Source organism: Oryctolagus cuniculus, chromosome 9 (genome assembly GCF_051225735.1).
Source record: "Oryctolagus cuniculus isolate XC-2025 breed Fujian yellow rabbit chromosome 9, ASM5122573v1, whole genome shotgun sequence".
Lineage (NCBI taxonomy): Eukaryota > Metazoa > Chordata > Mammalia > Lagomorpha > Leporidae > Oryctolagus > Oryctolagus cuniculus.
The window spans coordinates 35,296,849-35,321,013 of record NC_142875.1 but is presented as its reverse complement, the minus strand read 5'-3'; the positions used below and the strand labels follow the sequence as shown (position 1 = coordinate 35,321,013).

The 24,165-nt window shown below is 35.5% G+C and overlaps 1 protein-coding gene across 32 annotated transcripts in view; it reads right to left on the bottom strand.

Moving 5' to 3' along the window:
- Positions 1 to 24,165, bottom strand: part of MYCBP2 (MYC binding protein 2) — a 303,498-nt gene that overhangs the window by 178,116 nt on the left and 101,217 nt on the right. For 23 of the 32 annotated variants that reach the window (XM_051850575.3, XM_051850577.3, XM_051850583.3 and 20 more), the window contains 4 exons: positions 18,242 to 18,349; positions 10,485 to 10,604; positions 9,469 to 9,550; positions 1,530 to 1,647 (listed from right to left, as the gene is read on the bottom strand). In XM_051850575.3, the coding sequence (XP_051706535.3) occupies positions 1,530 to 1,647; positions 9,469 to 9,550; positions 10,485 to 10,604; positions 18,242 to 18,349 (428 nt within the window). Of the gene's footprint in view, positions 1 to 1,529; positions 1,648 to 9,468; positions 9,551 to 10,484; positions 10,605 to 12,364; positions 12,481 to 18,241; positions 18,350 to 24,165 lie in introns of those variants that run through there. The other 9 variants (XM_051850581.3, XM_089303545.1, XM_089303547.1 and 6 more) reach the window with 2 other exon arrangements.

The following is a 24,165-nucleotide window of genomic DNA, read 5'->3' as shown; positions in this document are numbered from 1 at the left end:
AAATATTAGAGACTGAAAATGAGGAACATTTTATTTCTTAAAAAGTTCCATATTATTTTAAAATGTCATTGCCATAGTACATGAAGAAAAGCTATGGAAACATTATAGATTGAAGGAGAATAAAGAGATATTTCAGAATTGCAATGCTTGATTCTAGTGTGAGGAGTAAAAGTGCTACCAAAAAAAAAAATGTTTTGGTCAAGCAACAGACACAAATTATAAACTATTTAGTTGTAAAGGACCATAAATATTGGAATATAGCTATTCCTAGAGGATATAGAGAAAAAATATTTTATATATACAGACACATGTAAATACACTCCTATAAGCACAAAAAGAGTGAGAGAAAGGGAGAGAGTAAGAACATATAAAAAGTAAAGCAAACAGGGGCCAGCATTGTGGCGTAGCAGGTTAAGCCACCACCTGCAGAGCTGGCACCGCCTCCCCCCCCACCATGAGTGTTGGTTTGAGACCCAACAACTGCTCTACTTCTGATCCAGCTCCCTGCTAATGTGCCTGGGAAAGTAGCAGAAGGTGGCCCAAGTGTTTGGGTCCCTGCCACCCACAGGAGAGACTGGAGAAAGCCCCTGGCTCCTGGCTTCAGCTTGGTCCAGCCCCAGCCATGTGCCATTTAGGGAGTGAACCAGTGAACAGAAGAGCGCTCTCTCTCTCTCTCTCTCTCTCTCTGTAACTCTGCTTTTTATAAAATTAAAATAATTTTTTTTTAAAAAGATATCCTTTGAAAAAAAGGAAAGCAAACAAATCAAATTGTTGATAAGTAAATTTGGTTAGAGTATATAAGTCATCAATGTACTACACTTATTATTGAAATTCCTTCCCAACAAATTGTTTAAGTTAACATTTACATTTTTTTTAAAACTCACAAATTATACCCCAGAGACCCAATTTCTAGAGTTCTGAGTTCACCCACATCAGAGATGGTATAGGTTGATGAGCAAGCACAGCCTCAGTAAGATTTCTCTTAAAACCTAGAATGCCCAAGCCACCCAAGATTTTCAGAACATTCACACTCTTTTTGAGCTCTGGTGGGGGCAGGAAGGAGATAGCGGGGTCATAAGCAAGCAAAGGGAAGAGTGAGATACAAGAAAAGCAGAGCAAACTGGAAAGTATAATTTTAAATAAATCTAAGAAAAAATAGCCTTTAAAAGCTCTAAAATAGAAATAGTTCTATATGTTAAGAAAAATTAATCTTTACAAGTTAGACAAGAAATAATCCTTCAAATGACAAAACCAGGCCTACTAAAGGGCTTTAATCTGAAATAAACAAGTCCAACTCTTAGACAGCTGTTAAATTCAGTAAGTTCTAATACTGAGAGAAAAAAGAAAGCTACTCCCAAGACTGTCATTCAGATTTTGTATGAGGCGAAGGTGGAAGCTGGAAATATCCATATGAAATGATTATAAGAATTTCACTGGAATCAGAAAAAAAAATAGCTACTGTAGACAAACAGACAAATGACAAGGCAATGGTATAATGCAATATTATTAATGTATTAAAAATTCCTTACAGAAAAACTTCCAAATGTGAAGACCTGTCCATCCATTAAAAGTACTGCCGTGTGGTTGCTGCCAGCAGTAACTTGTGTGCTAGGGCCTGGCAATGCTTGAACAAGAGTGGGACATCCCCTAGGTTAAAAAAAAAAAAAAAAAATTAAGTCAATTTCTTACAACCCAAAGGAATTAAAAAGCAATAAATAAACAATGCCATAGGAGAAGAAAAGATAAAAGACACTAATAAGAATATTCAGTAAATACTTATTTAGGTGTTATATGCCTACCTCAATTCTAAGTGCTAGGTAAACCAAGATGGAAAAGACACAGTTGCTGACTTTAAGACTACTCAAAAGTTTTCTGAATTTATTATGTTAGTCATGGACACATACTTCCTAATTTTTTTTCTGAAAGATGGTCCTATCTTTATTCTAAAAGAAAAAAATCTGTTACTTTGTTCCTGAATAGCATGTTAGAGAACTCCAAAAATATTTTTTGGATGAAATAAAAATAATGTGAAATAATAACAGTAATTAAATCCTGGGACTACATGAAATAGTTAATGTAATCCTTCTCTCTTTCCTTTTACCACTAAGCTATAATTTTATAATTTAACATAGAAGGAATTGAGTCAGAAGATAAAATCATAAGAGGTATTACAGCAGTGGTAACAAATTCAAGTTCTAGAGCTAGATTTTCTAAGTGCGAATTCTGGCTCCACGACTTAATAGCAATGTGGCCATGACTTTGAACAAGTCACTCATCCTATTTCTGTTTCAGTTTCTCTGAAACTTCACTTATCCCATAGGGTTCCTGTGAACAAAGAAGTTCATGTATGTGTCAAGTGCTTGGATTAGTGCCTGATCCACAGTTGATATTTAATAAACAGTAACTATTATGACAGATGATATCTTCGCATCTTTTCCTACTTATTAACCATTTATTAATCAGTTTTATTAACTATTATCTGTAACTGGAATAATAACCTCTATAGAAGCAGTTCATACATAACAGAAGAGCTCTGCTTTTGGACAATATAATAAGGATACATCAAATCTTTTAAAAAATATGCAAAACATATTTTTAAATGATTATTCAGGCTGCATGAAAAAGTGAATTGGAAAAGGCTAAGACTTACAACTGTAATCCGAGTTAAGAAAAGTACATCACAATCAGAGGGAATTATGACAAAGGCCTGAACTAGGATTAGTGCGAAGTGAACAGAATGGATAAATTTATAAATTTGACAGTTATGGAAGGAAAAGATCTAACCAGTCAGACTAGGAGGGCGATCAACACGAGGCAAGGAAGATTTTTTTTTTTGCTTACACAACAAGGTAGATAGTGGTAACACTTACATAAGCTCTGAGAATAAATGTGATCTGGGTACACTACCTCAAAGGGAAAAGAGGAGATTCTCGCTCTTATTTTAGGTAAGGACCCAGGAGAAGAGCTCATACAAATCTAGGACAATCTGGAGAGAAAGAGAATTGTTGGAAAGTGTGGCAAAGGGAGAGTTACTGGAAGAGGTGGTTTCAAGAGGAGAAAATGTGATAGATGCCAAGTGCTCTAAAGAGACATACAAGTAACCTCTCCATATAGCAAAAGAAAGATTTCTTGGTGGAAGTAGGCACCACACTGTGGCAGATAAGGAATTAACTGTGGGATCAGAGAACATGAAAAATGCAATCAAGTACTCCAGCACTAACAGGAATAAGAGAACCAAAAAGGTGCTAATGGATAGGCTTGATCTTTTTTTAAGATTTATTTTACTTATTTGACAGAGTTACAGAGATAGACACACCCACAGAGAGAGAGAGAGCAAGGTCTTCCATCCAATAGTTCATTCTCCAAACTGCTGCAATGGCTGGAACTGAGCCAATCTGAAGCCAGGAGCTAAGAGATTCTTTGGTGTCTCCTACATGGGTGCAGGGGCCAAGGCACTTGGGCCATCCTCTGCTGCTTTCCCCAGCACGTTAGCAGGGAGCTGGATCAGAAGTGCAGCAGCCAGAACTTGAACCAGCCCCCATGCGGGATGCCAGTGCTGCAGGCCAGGGATCTTTTTAAGACAAAAATTTGAGCAAGTTGAACAACTTGAGTAAAAATGCAGAAACTAAAGGTATGGATCAGAAAGGAGCCAGAAATCAACCAGATCCATAAGGAAAGGGCAGATTCCCCATGGACAAAGTAGATAAGTTTCACAGCACAGCAGGCCGCTCTTTAACCATAACACAAGGGGCAGAAACATGTTGTAGGAAGGTGTGCAGTTTCCCAGCTGAAAATGTTCCTATGTAATGGCTTTTATTTTTGTTGTGATGTGACTGGAGGGTCTGTGCTGAGAAAAACAGGAAATGGATGAACCAAGAAATTAAAAGACTGGAGAAAGTGTATTGTGATGAATGAAGCTGATTAATACCCAGATCAGTAGTGTTTAACCTAGCTCTAAAGGACTTCTGGGATGACCATGAATGAGACACAGGAGATAAGTGAACTCCCTATACATGTAATTTTATATATGTATTTTTATATGTATATTTTATATTTTTATATTTATGTACATTTTCTCTTTATCTGGACAGACACCCCATTTCTTTCATCAAATTCTCAAAAGGTGTTAAATAGTTTAAAATGATTACAGCCCACTAAAGAGGGACAGGTTCACTCTGGGAATGATACAACAATCTGCACAGGCTTTCTATCCAGAAGCCTATGCATAGCATGAAAAATACAAACAGACTCATTCATGCTTGAAGTTTTGCCATGTCCTAGTACCAGGACCAAGAGGGTGAAAAAACTGAGGAGGCTGGGAAGGGTATAGGTGAAGAGGTAAAATAGCAATCGCTAAGGTAGGTGTAGGAAATAAAGTGAAAAAGGGTGAAAGACTCAACAAAGGTAGGGGGCTTAAAGAATAAACTAGTGATAAAGCAAAGGCAAGTAAAGTAGGGCTACATAACCGAAAAAGAAGTTGGTGTCGGGTTACACATTTTTAACTTAAGAAGTCCAGGTTGGAGCTATACTAGATTCTGCAAGGGGTCATTGAAGGACCTCCAAGATCACAGAAATATAACTCATTAGATATAAGGGGGTCCAGAAAAGAACATTATATAGAATCAGTCCCATGACATTGAATTCACTCACAACTATAACAAGACCCAGAGTGAGAAAACTATGCATCAGTGGTAACTTTTCAATGAATAAAAGGCGGTGACTAAAAGATAGGAAGGCAATAATCAGCATAGAGCAGAATGGCCACGTCTCAAAAGAGCTGTGGTTTCTCACTTGAGGATGCAGCCAGATGCCTAGGAACATCAGTGAAAAGGCAAAAGGTCTGCAATTTTGAGGAACAGGGTTTTGATAAATGAACACTTACTAGTGCAAAGGGCTATATGATGAAATAATGCCCTCACTGAAGCATCTAATTCAGTTCAAACAAGGAATTGAAGGAGAGTTCCTATAACTATTTCCTTGTCTGTAGTTTATAGAGCACTCGCATATAAAATGTATGGTTCATTATCAAAATAACTCTGTGGTGAGTATGAAGAGTTTAAAAGATTTCCACAAAGGTTGATGCTAAGTCTTCTAGTACATACTCTTGGAACTCTTCTCATAATACAAGGGAGCCCATCTTTTAAATTATTTAGAAAACAAAAGAACAGCAAAGAAAATTACATATGTGTGCATGCCAGACAATTTACATACATGAATTCTACAATAAACCTATAGGATATGAAAACTAAAGCTTACAGAAACTACAGTAGCATCAAAGGTAAGAGCTGAAGCAAAGATCTGAACTTCTCCTGTATGGCTGCAAACACTACAATTGAGCAGAAGGAGGGTAGGAGTGCAAGAAAAAGTTGAAATCCATAGCCATGATAAGAATTATCAAAATCCTACTGACCTGTGGAAAAAAATATCCTACAAGAAGGATCTCTGTGAGGGAGACCCCAGTGGAAAGGGGCCATCAAAGAAGGATCTACTTTTCTCTAAAGAGAGGAGAGAACTTCCACTTTGCTTATGGCCCTGTCTAAATACTGACAGAGTTTGTGGTCACAAAAGGATTCCATAGCCTTGGCAGCTTGTGGCAAGAGCTTTGGGTTTTCAATGATGTCATACATAAAAAAATGAGTGTTAACTGTTAAATTAACAATATAAGTCACTGTGCACTTATTCCCCATGCAGGACCTCTGTCCTTAATAAGGTGTACTATGAGAATTAACTGCAAAACTTTTTCTCAAACAGTAACTTATACATTGTGTGTGTGTGTGTGTTGAAACTTTGTTGAAATCTTTACTTAGTATAGAGCTGGTCTTCTGTATATAAAGTTAATTAAAACTGAATCTTAATGAAGAACAGGATGGGAAAGGGAGTAGGACATGGGACGGGATGGGGGGTGGGAGGTGGGTTGGGGGAAAGACCCAATATATTCCCAAAGTTGTACCTATGAAATTTGCATTTATTAAATAAAAGCTTTTTAAAAAATCCTACTAGCAAAAGGAAAATAAAAGCATCTACACTATATAGTTTCTGTCCCAGTCTCGAGGTTTTTTACTGAAATTGGCAAAAGAACTAGAATTCAAAAATTTAGGAGTATACTGAACAAACTAAGCAAATAAACAAAAGAGCTGGCAGACTCATGTCATGAAAAAGCCCACAGGGGCCTCTGACATTCATTTTAAAAGCAGCAACATTAAGAGTCACCATTTACTGACCACTTACTATGGCTCAAGCTCTAAGTACATTAGCTGCATCATCTCATTGAAGTCTCATGCAACCCTCTGAGGAAGCTGTACTTACCCCTCTTTAATAGAGGAAGAAACTGAGACACAGGAATTTCAAGTAATTTGGCCAAGGTCATAAAGCTACTAAGTGATAGAACCAGTAGCCAACCTAGAGTCTAAACTCAATCATTTTGGCATGAAATCCCATTAAATAAAGAGTATATCAATAACACCTTTCTATCTCCATCATCATTGCACACTATAATATTTATCTTATGTTAATCAGACCATTATTAATGTGTGTTATAAAACAAATTCCTGTTAATAGCACTCATCACTATCAACAGTTCAAAAATACCCTCCAATTGTATACTTATTTCAATTAAACATGTACAAGCATATTGCTTTCTGGTAGTTAGTATATATCCTGTAGAGGCTTTGCTCCTCCTGGGTTGTCCTTCCACATGAGTGATCCATTCCTTAGTCATTAATAATTCAGTTTTTGGTTTCTGCCTTCCAAGTCCCATACACAACCAGGCAGGATATCTAGAGTGCTTAGCATTGAAGCAGTCTTGATAGATTTCTAAGCCACTATGCATAGTGTGTAGGTTTGGCTGCACTGTTATCCCCAGTGTAGTGCTTCCTACAACCACATGTAATCAGCCTTCCAGTTCCAACTAAATTAATGGAATGAAATGTTCCACGTTGGAAAAGAACACTTTGAGAAGTTAAAGCAAAGCCACCACAATTTAATCTTCTGTTAAAACTCTCATATTCTGCTTCAACACTAAAGGCTTTTATATTTCATGAAGATGGTACATTCAAGCTATTCAAAATACTGAGCTTATTTCTATGATATTGTCACATGAGGAAGTCACTGCAAATCAGGAATGTTGCTCACTGGTATAATCCTTTTTAAGGCAAGTTCTTTAAGTTTTATTTACTAATTTTTATTTATTTGAAAGATGGAGACAGAACCTCACAACTGCTGGCTGATTCCCCAGCCTGCACACATCTGGGGATGGACCTGACCAGATTGGTCAGGTCTCCCCTGTGGGTGGCAAAGGCTCAATAGCTTGCTTTGCCCACTGCACACTAGCAGGAAGCTGGATCAGAAGCAGAACATGGGCCTGAACCCAGGGATCTTAACCACTATAACCATAACCCTGAACTGAGCCCATTCCCTTTCAATAGCCTGGAGCTCAGTGAGGTGTGGCTAGCTCTTGTGCTTAGGCTGTTCATTCTGCATACCAGACAGAACATAATCTAACATAATTTGACAACTGCTACTGCATCAGTGTCATGATTTTCACCATTCCCTCACCAACTCAATCAGGACCAAGAAACACAGCTATCTGGAGGAATGACATCCAAATCCAAAGTTTGATTTATGAATTTGCTACACTCAGTATTCACTGCACAAAGGTCTGAGGCTACACCCAGTCCAGCTGCAATGCAATGTTCCCGGTTTATGTTACAAAATAACCACAGCTTAAAAACAAGGATAATGGTGATGAAAAACACCTTCTCTGTCTTCTCTGTCTTAAGTCTTCATTGAAAAACTAACAAAGAGTTGCTGAGGAGGAGGAGAAGGAAGAAGAAAAGTGGGTTATTGCAGCAAATTGAATTGCTATGTCAAGTCTGGCCTGAAGCTGTCCTACATTTATATTAAATCTAGTTTCTAAGGTGGAGAAGTTACAGGCATGAATCACTCAGACATCCTTGAAAACAAGCTGCTGCAGGGAGCAGAGTTAACCAACAGCCTCAGGTACTGTACTCTTTGGATCCATGAGGCCATCGGTCTCCTGGGATGCTACCTACCAAAAGGCATGATGCAAGTGTGAATGCTAGCCTGTTCCTGCCCACTGTAGGATTCTTTCAAAGGCAACCTCAGCTTGGGGAGGCCCCTGGTCTGGCTCAAACTCTCTCAAAGTTGTACTATAATCCAGACCCTTCCCACCCAACCCTTCCTCTTCCTTGTCCCCTTTCATAGGGATCACACTTGTGCCATGTCTGAGGATTCTCCCTGTCTATGCTTGCTTTTCCTCTACTTTATGTTTCACAGCTTTCCTTTAATTAGTTCCTTTGTATATCTAATGCTATCTTGTCATCTATTACTTGGAAGACCTAAGGGATTTTTCTGTTAGTTCTGGCCAAAACACTCTGTCTTAAGTAGGATATGGACTTTGCTGCTGTTAGGATACAGTCACAGGAACTGAGGAAATAAGTTTATTTCTCACTTAAACAATATCCAACTGTAAGGAACTGATGTGGCAGTTCTTGGGGTCAGGCATCCAGGATATTTCTACACTGTAGCTCCATCATTCTCAATACATAGTCTCCAACATATGATCAATGTGACAACCTTTCATGTTCCCCCCACCACACGTGCATTCTACATAGCAAGCTGGAAGTGGGGTGGGGAGGGTGTAGAAGGAACAAGGGCAAGGCTTGGCCTTTCCTTTTAATTTTGGTCCCAAAGTTTCACTTATCTCTGAAGTTCAAATGGCCACATCTTGCAGAAATGGAGCCTGTGAAAGTCCCTTTAGTCACCAAGTAAAATTCTACTACCAACTGTACTAGGAAAGAATGGTTACTAGAAAATGACTTTTAGTAGATGCTGGTCATTGTCACAATTAGTACACTATTTGAGATAAGTCAAAATACCAGAGACAAATAGGTTTTGTTTGAAAATTATTCAAAAGCTTCAATGACTATAAGTTAGTATTAGACAAAAATTTCAAAACAAACAAGATTAAAAAATGTGACTAAATCCATTGCTGAGCTTTTTTTTTTATGTAGTCTTGGGATACTCACTGTTTTCTATTGCCATGCATAGTTTTTTTTTTTTTTAACTTTTATTTAATGAATATAAATTTCCAAAGTGCAACTTATGGATTACAATGGCTTCCCCCCTATACCATCCCTCCCACCCGCAACCCTCCCCTTTCCCACTCCCTCTCCCCTTCCATTCACATCAAGATTCATTTTCGATTATCTTAATATACAGAAGATCAGCTTAGTATACACATGCATAGCTTTTTAAAAGATAATAATCATTAAGAATATGGTGGAACTTTGTGATAATTACTTATCCCTATAAAGCCAATAACCACAAAATCAGGAACTGTCAATAATTCATGGGCCACACTCTGCAAAATAGTGGCATAAATAGATTAATTTTAGAACTAAGACATTTAAAAGGAAAGAAAGAAGGGAGAAAAGAAAAAGTCAGCACCTGGAATTGACATCTCCATGTCCTAGTTGCCCATGTTGCCCATATCCAAATGTATAGACATCTCCATTTTCCATTAAGACCACTGAAATCAAAACATACACCTTGAGTTTTTCATTATATGCATTTTGTATTTACAACACAACTATATTGAAAGCAGTGTAAATTTCACTTATTTTTAAAGAGGCATTAAAAATAGGAAATGGAAACACATACAAAATTTATAATAACGAAAAATATAATTTTAATGCTTGGAAATATTTTTATAAGTCTAAAAATAAATGCTTTTCATAATACATACATAGATCTTACAAATACCATTTAATAACACTAGTACTTTATAACACTGGTTCAAGTCACCTATAAAATCTTAACAAAAAGTATTATACCTGAAATATTGTTATCACATCTTGGATAATGATAAGTGACTTGGAGCTATACACAATTATGTATGACTGTATGACACCTATCAAAATGGTAGGATGTTATCTCTATCAGTAACATCAAATAACATATTGAATCTCAAGAAAGAATTTAACATTTTTTTTCTTATTAGTGATCAAAATGGTATAACCTAAGCTACTGAACTCAAATGTTAATAACTGTTAAGAATGTAATTATTTTATACATTTTAAGATAAAGAAATTTGTTGATGCACATTTCTCACTGAACATTAATAAAATATAGGGTGAGCCATGTTATAAAAGCCATAGCATTCTAGAACAGAAAAGAGTTTCTGAGATTACTTCATCCTCAGGAATTTCCAGAGTTGACTGTAAAAGAAGCCTGCCTAAAATCAGAACAGAAATCAGTTCTCTGGATAAATACACTAACTATTCTATCATACCATAGTTTTTTACAAAAGATCTATAATCAATATGAAGCTCTTACTGATTTAGGAGATACTGCCACATACTGCTTTAATACATAATTAATGACTAGGTTCATCAAAACTAAACAGCTAAGGTATTTAGCACAATTGTAAAAATGCAATTATACCCTAAAGTTCCAGCTGCTACCTGAATGGTGAAATCCACAGCTGACTTGTATTGCTCGGAGCTCACAGTCAAATCTCACAGAGCCTGGAGGGTATGTTGTGATTTTGCTTGCATCCTTTTCTCCTCTTTCTCCACTTCCATCTGTAAGTGTTATAATTTATAATTAAGCTATTATTCATCTTCAAAATAAAATTTTAAATCAGTTTACTAGGAAAAGAATTAGAGAAAAATGTTAAAAGGAATTAAGCAAGAAGAGTCTGTAGCTGTTAAAAGTGATAGATAAAGAATCTACCTGCAAAGAAGCAATTTCAAATAGACAGTTTTGCAGATATTGCTAAACCAATAAAAAAAAAATGTAAGATGTGGTTATAGATAAAAACTATGAAGCTCACCAGCTATATAATGAAAATGCGTCATTCAGTTATAGAAATAAAATTTTAAATGAAAAATTTTAAGTTCACATGGAAAATTTAGTTTGCATTAAAAAACTGCATGCAGAGTCACTTAACAATTACTTTAAACTTAGTGATACTGTTAGTACTAGCCATTTTTAAAAAGCATTTCTACACTCAACTGAACTAGTATTGAAAAAACATATGGAGACATTTAAAAGGAAATGTATTCAGGAGTTGTAGTTGGGTAGCCTACTCTCACTTATTTTTCCTGTCCCACCTTGCCTTTCAGACTTTCTGCTGTGGGCTTCCTCCCCGTCCCAACCACTACCCTCAGTAGTGGCTCTGCTTTCACTCCTTTCCTCCATCCTTCTTTTTATTATTCCCTCCATGAAGCTTGCTTCAGGCCATCTCTCCAGTCCTGGTTTCTACACTTGACTTTGAATTTTCTCACATTCTATTCATAGCAGCAAAAAACACATCCACAATATAAAACCTTTAGCTAGGAATGTATAATTAAGGAAGAAAGCATACTTTCCCTAAACAAAATCTATGCATTACTAAAATCTGACTTTCATATCATCTTTGCACCCCGAATAAATATAAATCTGGAAGAAATTTCAAAAAGTCAGCAAGTCAGGGCTGGTGCTGTGGCATAGTGGGAAAAAGCTGCTGCCTGCAGTGCTGGCATCCCACATGGGCAACGGTTCGAGTCCTGGTTGCTCCGCTTCCAATCCAGCTCCCTGTTAATGTGCCTGGGAAAGCAGTAGAAGATGGTCCAAATCCTTGGGTCCCTGAACCCATGTGGGGGACCCAGAAGAAGCTCCTGGCTCCTGGCTTTGGATAGGCCCAGCTCCAGCCATTGTGGCTATTTGGGGAGTGAACCAGCGATAGAAGACCTACCTCTCTCTATCTCTCTCTCTCTCTGCCTCTGCAACTCTGGCTTTCAAATAAATAAATAAATAAATCTTTAAAAAAAAAAAAAAGTCAGCAAGTCTAAACCACTCTTGGTATAGCAACCTTAAAGAGGTACACATTCTATAAAGACACACATGTGAATCCACAGACACACATTTTTAGTCTGTGTTTTCATTATCCATCTTAGAATGCTAAACAGAATTTCAAAAAATCATTTCATGTTCACTTTTCCTTTCCTTATTATCTAATCTCTAGTAATAACCAACTAAAACAAAATCATCCTAAGTTGTGCTTTCCCTTTCTAAAATGAAATGACTCAATTGTTTCAAAAGTTTTAAACTCTTTATAACACTAGGACAGTAAAACCTCACCAATTCGGAATAACAGAAAGGGTAAGCCCATGTGACTTAGTGAAAAAAGTCTCAAACATAGAACACTTAAGAAAAATTCAGTTTTGTTACGTTTAGGCAGTACAGATGATAGATTAAAACAAATGCTACAATAAATAAAATGTGGTCACCTACATTATATTTCAAAATATGTCAATATTACATAAAAATGTACCAAAAACATAAAAGTCCTTTAACATACAAGAATTAACCGCTGGACCCAGAGGTTGAAGGCACGTTGAAGGAATCCTTCATTTCTTGAGCCCTTGGTTTGAAAAGCTAGTGATTTTAGACAGGTTTCCCCTTAAAAGTATGACCCTGAAAATTCAGAGGAAGAAATTACTTTGAATTTCTTTACTCAAAAAATATCACAAATACTGCATCTGCCATATCATAAATTCTGAATTAGTGAGAGGTTTTACTATAATAGGATAAAGAATAAGATTTCTGCTAAATTATCTAATGTGGGTTTGGCAAATTAAATAAAAAAAAACAAAGCAAAAACACAATCACAACTTTCAGCTTCATTTTATCACATAAAATGCACTCTTAATTTGAAGACTCCTCATCTTGGAAAGCCAGGGGGACGGTAAAGCATATGTGGCAGCCTACACTAAAGCATTACAGTACTTTCCAAGGGCTACCTAAATAAGACACGAGATGTAAAGACATTTTACAGTTTTATCTCAGTTAATACCAACCTATTAAAGTCAAACCTTATTTAACAGAGAAAATAAATTGTGCTCATATAATACTGTCAGACTTAACTAAATTATCAAGTATCATTCTATTTTGCATAAATGTATTGATGCCTCCTTACAATTTTTTACCTTGAATTTAGCATTCTGTCCCTAGTTGAGTTGCGAATTAAGCACACATACAAATCCCACAACAGAAACAGTGTCAGGGAAGGAGAAAAAAGAATTCTAGTAATTTACTTTGTAAAAATCATACTAACCCAAACAGTAATAGCTATTATTTAGAGATTAAAATTATACTAGAAACATGATATTCAAGTTCATCTAAACATCTGCATCTATCTACAATAGTTTCTCAATTATTATAAATGAGGAAAATATTATAAATAAAAAATATGGGTGAGGTATTTGAACACTATCAGCAACAATTGCAGATTTCAATATATGTATGTATGTGTGTGAAAGTATGTATATATATCCTGTATTTGATGTAAAAAAAATTTTGTACAATTTCCAAAATTTAGAAATTTAGAAGCGTGTATCAAAGTAATAAATAGCCAACAATTTAGGGCAAATTCAAGAATAGCCAACTGAAATTCACAAAATTAATTCTGCTCATGTTTGTTATTCAGTAAAGCCTTAATGAGCAGCAATAAAACTTCATCTCAGATTTGCAGTAAAAATAGTTGGGTCTGAATAGTCTTGCAATAGTAATTTAAGTATAAATATATATATATTCCTCAATATGAATATGTTCCTATGTACCTATATATCATCTAAAACTAAAACTATTAGTATCTCCTAGCTATATTACTTTAGGAGATATGGATCTAAAATGTTGTGCATATGTTGTGCATAGTATTTTTGTAAACATACAGAGAAAAGAGAATTCGCTATCCATGTGACTTTTTAAGTTAAATTATTGCTCCAATCTGTATTTTGTTAGGGTAATCCTCATCATGCAAGTCTATCATAAACACAGTTAAGCACTTTAAGCAAAATTGTTAAAACAAAATAGCAGGAGAGCAAGACAGAATACAATTTTGCCCTACATTACACACTGTAGAAAGCTGAAATACCACAGTGGATAAGCATGGAATCCTGGCTTTGCCACTGGCTGGTTGTGTGACAAGTGGACAATGGCCTTTTTAAGTCTTAGCCTTCCCATCTACACAAAAGCAACAACATTGTATATCTTACAAGGTCCTTATGAGGACCAAGTGAAATGATTTATAAAAAGTGTTCCATCAATATTCACTACTGTTGCTTTTTTATAACCAATAATACAATAATCTTATGACATAGGTATCATTTTCCCATTTTTACAGATGAGAAAACTAAGCCATAAGGGGTTCAATAAGTAAACTAAATAAGGGATGATGTGGCCATTCATAAATGGTAACCACAAAGTTGGAGATTGCTTATAAGTAAGCCTCATATACTTTTCTGCCACAAAATGGTTGACAGCATTAATCTTTTTTGTAAAATTACATTAATTACACATTTAAGAAATCTCAGATTTTGTACCTTTAGGATAATTCTAAAAGAGAAAGCAAAGAATTCAATTTAGAGAATTAAAGCTAGTATTCATGAAGGATTCCTATATACAAAAACTATATATATTTATATATATATGTATATATACACATACACACATTACATATATAATCTTAATTTAATCTCCATAGTGGCATGATCACTTTTTAATTAATATTCTGGTTTTTAAAATATAGACACCAAAATCAAAGAGATTAACAAATTTATCCATTGCCATGCAGTTCTAGTAAATGATTAATTTATAATTAAAACTGAGGCCTGATTCCGAAGGCTATAGTATTTCCATTACATCACACTATTCTCCAACAGAAAACAGGTGCAAAATACACTCAGACATTTATCAGTTTGCCTTAGGATTTGCACATTAGCCATTCTGAAATAGATTTCAAAAAGACTGGACTAACTAGATATCACATATTAAAAACTTTTTCTGTGCAAGCCACTGCGTAGTTGAAACAAATGTTAATCAAAGTATTTATTTGAAATATAATGGTCACATTTTAGAATAGCATACTATATGTATGCTATATGCAATTCTACTTATTGATTTAGCCCTTTGTTCTCTAATTTGCTGTTAGCAAAAATGTTCCTCTATAGGATGGATTTCATGACCTTCTCTGAACTCTTTCCAATTAGTCAGAAGCTCTCCAATTTTCCATCTTAGAACTCACTCGTTAACAATAAACTCACAGTTTTTAACCCTCCTCACAGCTTTGCAAATAGTCATAGTGTAGAAACTTTTAACAATTATCATCCTACAATCTGTTCCAACAACAGAAATAATCTAAGACAGAAAGCAGCATTTAATATTGTGAACTTCTCAATGGATAAACTGTAAAACAGAGTGGAAAAAAATGAAATACACATACAAAAATATATTTACTAGACTATGAAAAATGGAATATGTAGTAAGAAAAAAGGCACCAAACAGATGATTAAATGATAGGACAGTGATTAGAAAGGATTAGTGAGTGGAGAGGAATTAGTCAGAAATAAATGAATAATCTACATAAAATAAACAAGTATCCACTTAACAAATCATAACTTACATTGTAAATTCATTTTGGGAGTAATGAGATCAAATTATCACTCTGCAAAGTCACAAAATCTGATAAAAATTAGTCCTGCACTATAATACTAAAAAAAAGTAGGTTCTTCCAAAGTGATTGCTTCATGTGTACAAAGAACCTTTTTATAAAGAAACCTCATGGAAATAAAAATTGAATTATGGCTAATGATTGCTGAAAAACTTATATAGCTAATCATTAAATTATATTGGAAAATTTGCTTTAAATTTGTAAAACTGGTCTTCATTTACCATTTCATTTAAAAACCTGGGAAAAATAAAGCTGCTAGTCCATAAGACATTAACAAGGAACTAGAAAAGTTTTATTAAGTAGTTTTATGAAATGTGAGTATTTAACCTCAGGTAGTTTTGGGAAAATTACACTTTGATATAAATCGGAAGAAGCACATTTAGAATATCTGTTTTAATACTGGCATATTGGCCAGCGCAGCGGCTCACTAGACTAATCCTCCGCCTGTGGTGCCGGCACCCTGGGTTCTAGTCCCGGTTGGGGCGCTGGATTCTGTCCCGGTTGCTCCTCTTCCAGTCCAGCTCTCTGCCTGGTCCGGGAGTGCAGTGGAGGATGGCCCAAGTGCTTGGGCCCTGCACCCTCATGGGAGACCAGGGGGAAGCACCTGGCTCCTGGCTTCAGATCAGGACAGCGCACTGGCCGCAACGCACCGGCCGTAGCGGCCACTTGGGGGGTGAACCAATAGAAAAGGAAGACCTTTCTCTCTTTCTCTCTCACTGTCTAACTCTGCCTGTCAAAGAAAAAAAAACTGGCATATTAAAAATCATAAAAGAACACATATTCTGGCAACAATCATACTAATTTACCTTGCATGCCCCAAATATTCTTTCTTGGATTTTAAACATTTATGGCATTAATAGATAGCTTGGCAAATAAAGGAATCACAAATTTATCATGGCTAATTATGTTGTATTTAAAACACTCTTGATTTTTATTTCTTCAGAATATATTTTTCCTCTATTTGTGCTTTACTAAAAACAGAGGTTTTGTCTTTTGTTTTTGCTATGCATGGCAAGCTAAGAAATGCTAATAAAAGTCAAGTTGACTCGGGGTCGGCAATGTGGCATAGCGGATATCTCATATGGGCACCAGTTCGAGTCTCAGCTGGTTGTTCCTCTTCCAATTCAACTCCCTGCTAACGCCCCTGAGAAAGCAACGGAAGATGGCCCAAGTGCTTGGGCTCCCCGCTACCCACATGGGATACCAGGAAGGAGCTCCTGGGTCTTAGCTTTAGATCGGCCCAGATTCGGCTGTTGCAGCCATTTGGGCAAGACAACCAGTGGATGAAAGATTCTCTCTCTCCCTCTCTCTCTCTCCCTCTCTCTCTCTCCCTCTGTCACTCTGCCTTTTAAATAAATCTTTAAAAAAAAAAGCTAATTAATCCTATACTGCATATATACTATTACTGTATGTGATAGCTTTTAAAAACTAGGTTCTATGTTTTTGCAGTAAAGAAAAAATAACATACAAACATGAATTAGATTAATTTTTCTATATGAAAGCTGTGTTTTTTTTTTAATTTATTTTATTTTATTTTTTTTTTTACAGGCAGAGTGGACAGTGAGAGAGAGAGAGACAGAAAGAAATGTTTCCTTTGCCGTTGGTTCACCCTCCAATGGCCGCCGTGGCCGGCACGCTGCGGCCGGCGCACCGCACTGATCCGATGGCAGGAGCCAGGTGCTTTTCCTGGTCTCCCATTGGGTGCAGGGCCCAAGCACCTGGGCCATCCTCCACTGCACTCCCTGGCCACAGCAGAGGGCTGGCCTGGAAGAGGGGCAACCGGGACAGAATCCAGCGCCCCTACCGGGACTAGAACCCGGTATGCCGGCGCCGCTAGGCGGAGGATTAGCCTAGTGAGCCGCGGCGCCGGCCCGAAAGCTGTGTTTTTAAAAGTTCATATTCTACTTTTCAGGGCTTATCTTGGGCATTGAAGAATATAGTGGCTGTGTACCAGCAATGAAAAGCCCCTGGTTAACATGCCAGTTTCAAGACAGAATTGATATATAAATTTATAATTTCTTTAAATGAAATTCTTTCCTGATGTTAGCTGACCCAAAGATAGTGGCTTAACAGAAAACAAGCATGCTTTACAACATTTAGAACTAGCCCCTCACAAATTTGGTGGAAGAGGCCAGAGAACTACAGGAGGCCTACATGATTCACACTTTGCTTACCCCTGCTTACACATGACCCTCAAATGTCAAATATTTATACATTCATGTATGTTGTATATATAATGTAGCACATTAAAATAGTAAAAAACTATAAAGGCAGTCTTTGCAGTTTATATACTGAATTTAGTAACTTTGTTAAATCTAGAGCATATAAACACCTTCTTATTCGCTCCCCCACTAAAAAACCAAAATAAACCCTAAAGACTGAAAAATGACAGATCACAGTCACCTAACAGCAGATAATAAAGGACGAAAAATAAAAAGCAGTGCTTATTTTTTTCCACTTTCCCTTAACTTCATGAAAATTGAAAGGAAATGGAAGATTACAAAATGTTTTCTTTATAGAAGTTTAACAACAACAAAAATTGAAACAAGAAGCATGCTAGTCACTGACCAACAGTACCACTTTCAGCATGTTCTTTCTCCTCAGGCTACATAACAACGACAGAAGCAAAGTAGAAGAACCGAGTTTGTGCGTTTCCCATAGATGAAATTCGAATGAGTGGAGAAGCTGGGAAAGTACCCCACCTCATTGATAAGGAAGACCAAATACCTTTGTGCTTGTCCCGTTTATGCTTTAGCTGTGCTGGATGGGATCTGAGTCTGGCTAGAGCCTGTTCTCGATGGTTCATAAAAATAGGACCAGCAAATACAAGGGGGCCTGAGGAGAAACATTTCGTATGTGCATAGAAAAGCTCACAAGATGAACACACTACAATGAACAAAATAATTCAAACTAAAATATATAAAAATTTATTCTTAATTGCTTTGGACATTATACTTTCTTCCAAATTCCCCACCACCAAACATAACCGATCCATCCTCTACAAACAAGTTAATACCTTATAATATATAAAGTACAAATCTCATCTTTTATACTTATAAAATTATTGAGCAGTGACTAGTTTCAAACAGATAATAAGCTCAATTCAAATAAATTATCTTACAATTTTTAAAAATCATATACATTTAATCTGAGTAATCCATATAAATCACTGAAAAGAAACATCTTATTGAAATACCAAAAACCAACTAGTGTTAAATTAATTATTAAGCTTTAACAAGATCTTCCAGGTTTACTGTCTGAGTCAATCTTGCAATACAACCAAGATTAAAATGTTACTGACATGTTGTAACAGAGGTTAAGGGAAACCAGTTGATCAAAAACAAAGGAAAAATTTAAACTTTCTATGGCCCTGTGTGTGTGCAGAAACCAAGACAACCACAGCTTGACATTGACAGTAAACAGTATCCAAGTAACATTTTAGAAGACCATTAACCATGTTTCATTAAACCATTTCTTTCTTAAGTATCATAAGGACACATATATACATACACAAATATATTCCCACACAAATTAGTTATTGCAACTTACTTAGTATTTAAGGAACAAAATCTGCAGTCAAATTATTTCAACAAAATTTAAAAAATCACTTCTTCCCATTAACATTTTTCTTGGGGAAAACAGAAATTTAACTTGAACCTTAAATTTTTGATTTTTTTTCCTTACAGAACAGAATTAGTTTCCCTGAGTTTTAGCAACATTGAAAATGCCTTCCTCTGGCCTCAGAATCAGCCCTTAAGGCATTCAGATCTGGCTGAAAAAAACCTTGAGTATTTCAGGCATGGAAAGCCAAGACACTCTGGCCAAAAAAAAAAAAAAAAAAAAAAAAAAAAACACCCTAAATGAAAGATCTCTGTGAGTGAGATCCCAGCAGAAAGAACAGGCCATCAAAGAAGGAGGTACCTTTCTCTGAAGGGAGGAGAGAACTTCCACTTTGACTATGGCCTTATCTAAATAAGATCAGAGTTGGCAAACTCAAGAGGCCTCCATACATGACAAGTGCCTCGGGTGATTGCTGATGCCATAAACAAGAGTGTCAATTGTTAAGTTAATGACAGGAGTCACTGTGTACTTACCCCCCATGTAGGATCTCTGTCCTCAATGTGTTGTACTATGTGAATTAACGGTATAACTAATACTCAAACAGTACTTTACACTTTGTGTTTCTGTGTGGGTGCAAACTGTGAAAATCTTTACTTAGTATATACTAAGTTGATCTTCTGTATATAAAGATAATTGAAAATGAATCTTGAAGTGAATGGGATGTGTGAGGGAGTGGGAGATGGGAGGGTTGCGGGTGGGAGGGAAGTTATGGGGGGAAAAGCCACTGTAATCCAAAAGTTATACTTTGGAAATTTATATTTATTAAATAAAAGCTTTAAAAAAAGAAAATGCCTTCAAATTTTAAAGCACTCCTAATTTGACAGGTAAGTTACAATTTTTGAAAAAGAAATTATAATATACAATAAATGGACATTTTTAACTAAAACAAATTTGTTCATGACTTTCAATTGATCTTCAGTGTAATTTTTCCTAATGACAGAACAAATGGAAACTACTGCTTTGTAATAAATTTGACAAATGTTTAATTAACTGCCAATATCTTTCATTAAGTATTAAAATGGGTAAAATAAACCTTTCAATTATGTTTCTAGAAAGACAAAAATGCAAGTAGCACCATTCTATGAAAAAAACAGAATAATATATTCCATGATTCATGTTAATGTAATGTTAACAGAAGAATTAAGTGTTGTTTCCCAAAAATGTGGTACCAATTATTTTCAAGCTAACAGTATATAAATTGAGCTTCATTTCTTTTTTCTTTTTTTTTTTTTTTTTTTTTTTTTTGATAGGCAGAGTTAGAGAGAGAGAGACAGAGAGAAAGGTCTTCCTTCTGTTGGTTCACCCTCCAAATGGCTGCCAGTATCCCATATGGATGCCGGTTCAAGTCTCAGTTGCTTCACTTCCGATCCAGCTTACTGTTATGGCCTGGGAAAGCAGTGGAAGATGGCCCCTGCACCCACGTGAGAGACCCGGAAGAAGCTCCTGGCTCCTGGCTTTGGATAGACAGAGCTCTGGCCATTGTGGCCATTTGGGGAGTGAACCAGTAGATGGAAGACCTCTCTCTCTCTCTCCCTCCCTCCCCTCCCTCCCTTTCTCTCTCTGCCTCTGCTTCTCTGTAACTCTGCCTTCAAATAAATAATAAATCTTTAAAAAAAAAAAAAGATCTATGCCTGGACAGTTGGCATAAAATGGGAATGATCTGGGCAAGCCAGGACAAACACTTACCCCATCTATAGCTCATCACTATGAGACTTTGATTTGACTCATAGGAAGAAAGAAGGAAGGAAAAGTAACAAATATTATTTAGGTTTCCAAATAATAGAATTCTGAAACAGGAATATAAAGATAAGATCATTGACAAACTCATCCATTAGTTACTCTGTAGATTTAGAGTTTTATGGTTAAGAATTCCACTGAGTAAGCACTTCAGTTATTAAGTTAACAGAAGTACCAGACAATCAATCGACCCCATGTAATCTAAAACAAACTAATCACTGACACTACTGAAGATTTGTCAATGAGTACTGTTGATACTTAAGAAGATAAACAAGAAAAATGTTATCTGGAAGATTAATAACATATAAATTTAAAGACAAAAGTTCTAAATTTATCCAAACAAGTAATAAAATTGTCTATGGTTTCAATAACCCATTCTTGTATAGGAGAATCAGAGACTAAATTACAATAGGCCTGAGGCTGACTAAGTGAGGTTACAGTCCAAGGCCTAGGTCCTGAAATTCTGATCAATTTTGAAACAGTCAACACAGACTTGGTAAAGAATGAGACAAGTCAATAAAATGATTTAACATAATCTACTTTAGAAATTTTGAAACATTAACACACAGAAAAGCCAATTACTCAGGAGTATAATGATTAGAATACCAAGCAGAGACCAAGAAACAAAAGACAAATATATGTGGCAGCTGGAACACCAAAAATTTGACATTTGTTTTCCTCATGAGGACAGAGCAAAACTGACGATCTTCTCTACACAACACCAGAGAAGAGCCGCAGAATGTGGTCCATTTCCAGGGCCCTGAACCCAGAAATTTGCTAGGCACAGATGATTCTGACGTAAGAGGCCAGCAGAACAAACTATGAACTACACTGACCTAGTGCAGTGACCTAGAGCACTATCAACATCACCCAGAAGGCTGGTTAGGACAACTTTCTGTGCTCTGCTACCCAAATCAACGGGGTGGGGTGGGCCTGAGAACTGGGCTTGCTAACAAGGGCCCAGAGTGATGCTGGCCTCTAAGACAAAAGGCACAGCACCTGACAATGACTTTTCCATCTGCTTAGAGTAAAAATATTGTTTAAAAAATTCCTTAAAACTTATCTATATTTTGTAAGAAAGGAAAACTCAAGTTTAATACATAACTCCTATTTTATTTATGAAGTCATGATTATTGGAAAATTCGTAAATATTAATATGCTGGTATTTACTATCAAGCTATTTCCCTATGTAACTGAGTGTATCTCTGCAAATACTTCATTTTATTTATAAAAACTGGTTTTCATATTAAATTCCTTTAAGGGAGTGCTAAGAGGAAATAAATAAGATCAACGAAGTGTCCTATAAGATACTGTTTTTTAATGATTTCATGTAAGTAGTTCCAAAGTCATTGAGTATGATTTTGAAGTTGGACCTTTTAAAAATGGATACATAGTTAGAATTCTTCTTTAAGAATATTTTTATAAAATAAGCAAAACCTAAAAGCAGACAACACTTTTCACAGTACTGTGTTAACTAAAACACATATATAGGAACTATGTCCTCCCTCTGCATGATTCCACAGCAACTATGATGACATTACAAAGAAAGGTTGTGGTTCTTATATGTATACGTTCTGGTTAATTTCAGTACTGCACAAAGCAAGGACCATGGTAACTGAAATCCTTAGTGAAGAACTCAACTGATCAAGAGAAGATATTTATTACATATTCTATTTTAACAAACATGAAGAGGATGATATGAGTACAAAAGAGTTCAACCAAAAAATGGAGATAAGACAAAATTTTGTGCACCAGTAACCTGAACAAAGTGTTCTCACTGAAGTGTCTTTATATATTCACAACTGTACATGAAGCCTACTTTCACAACATATACACAAAAGCTTAGAACCAGTTTGTTTGAAAAAATCAAATACAGGAATATCATTCTTCTTAAAATTTCACTAAGAGGAGTTTCTTAACCTTTATGTGGTTAGAGCTTAAAATTAATATTTTAAAGGTCTATGACACCTTTTAAAATAAATGGTCAAAGAATATTCTGTAGTCATCAAGTTTTGCTGAATTACCAATACATATTTCAATGTTTCTTTACTTTGAGTACTATACATAGAGAATAGCCTATTTTTATAAGAGGAAAAAACAATAACAAGATACACAGCATTTTGTAAGTAAATATCATCATATTGACTGGCTATTCTTTGCAACCCATGAGATTGCTGGAATTTTAAGTCAACTCATATGACTCAATCTAATATCCCCAAACAAAAAAAACACATATTGATAATGTTGATATTAACATTAAGCAAATCATGCCATTAATATAAAAACATTGGTGTCTAATTGTAATTTGTTATAAAGACCCAGAACTTACATACTACCCTATTTCCTAGGAAACACCCTATATATTCATATTATGGAAATAATGTCAGTATACACACTAATTTCATTTAAATATCTCTTAAGGGCAGTGATTTCATTTAAACATAGCCAAACTTAAAAGCCAATATTCACACTGTTTATTAGATGTCATGAAGAAAAACTTGTGTTCTAAACATGTTTTATAATTTAAGTTTAATAAAAAACGAATTTATCATATGTACTATATATTTTAGTACTTATTTCATTTTACACTAAAAAAAGAACAGCTTGAAAAAAGTGCATGTTTGTTAAATGGATAATACGTGAAATATATCTTGTATAGCAAATACCAAATCATTTCTAGTAAGTATTTTTAAAATTCAGTCCCAATGACTACTTCTAATCTAGATTTTTTCCTAGCAGCAAAATAAATCACAGAGCTCTGAAATAATCCATCTTAATCTTAAAAAGAAAAGATTCTATTGGGCAACAATAGTTTTAGTAATTAAAGATGTATCTCAGCTTGTTGGTTGTATACTTTGGAATACCAGTTATAATTTTCAAGCCAAGAAATGATCATAAACAATGAAAAGATAAACACTAAACATATCTTTGCAAATTAAAAAAAATAAAAGAAAAGTACCTTTGGACTTTCCTATTAACTCTTTTTGCAGATAGCTAAAATCAGCTTTTCACAAAACACACACAAAATTATTATTAGTGAGCTGGATTTGAAGGAAGTGTATGGGAACTATGCCTAGCTAATAACAGACCTGAATGACAAAAGACACAGAAATGAAAAAAACACATTCAACTAAATTTTGTTCCTTGGTCAAACAGATGAATCTGGGTGAAGAATCAAAGTTCCTAGAATCTAATTTTAAAGATTTTTCCATTCATAATATCAGTGATACCTGAGAAAAGGCATATTTTAAATATGGTTGTCTTATGGTATAAAATCCCAATTGAATTAAGTA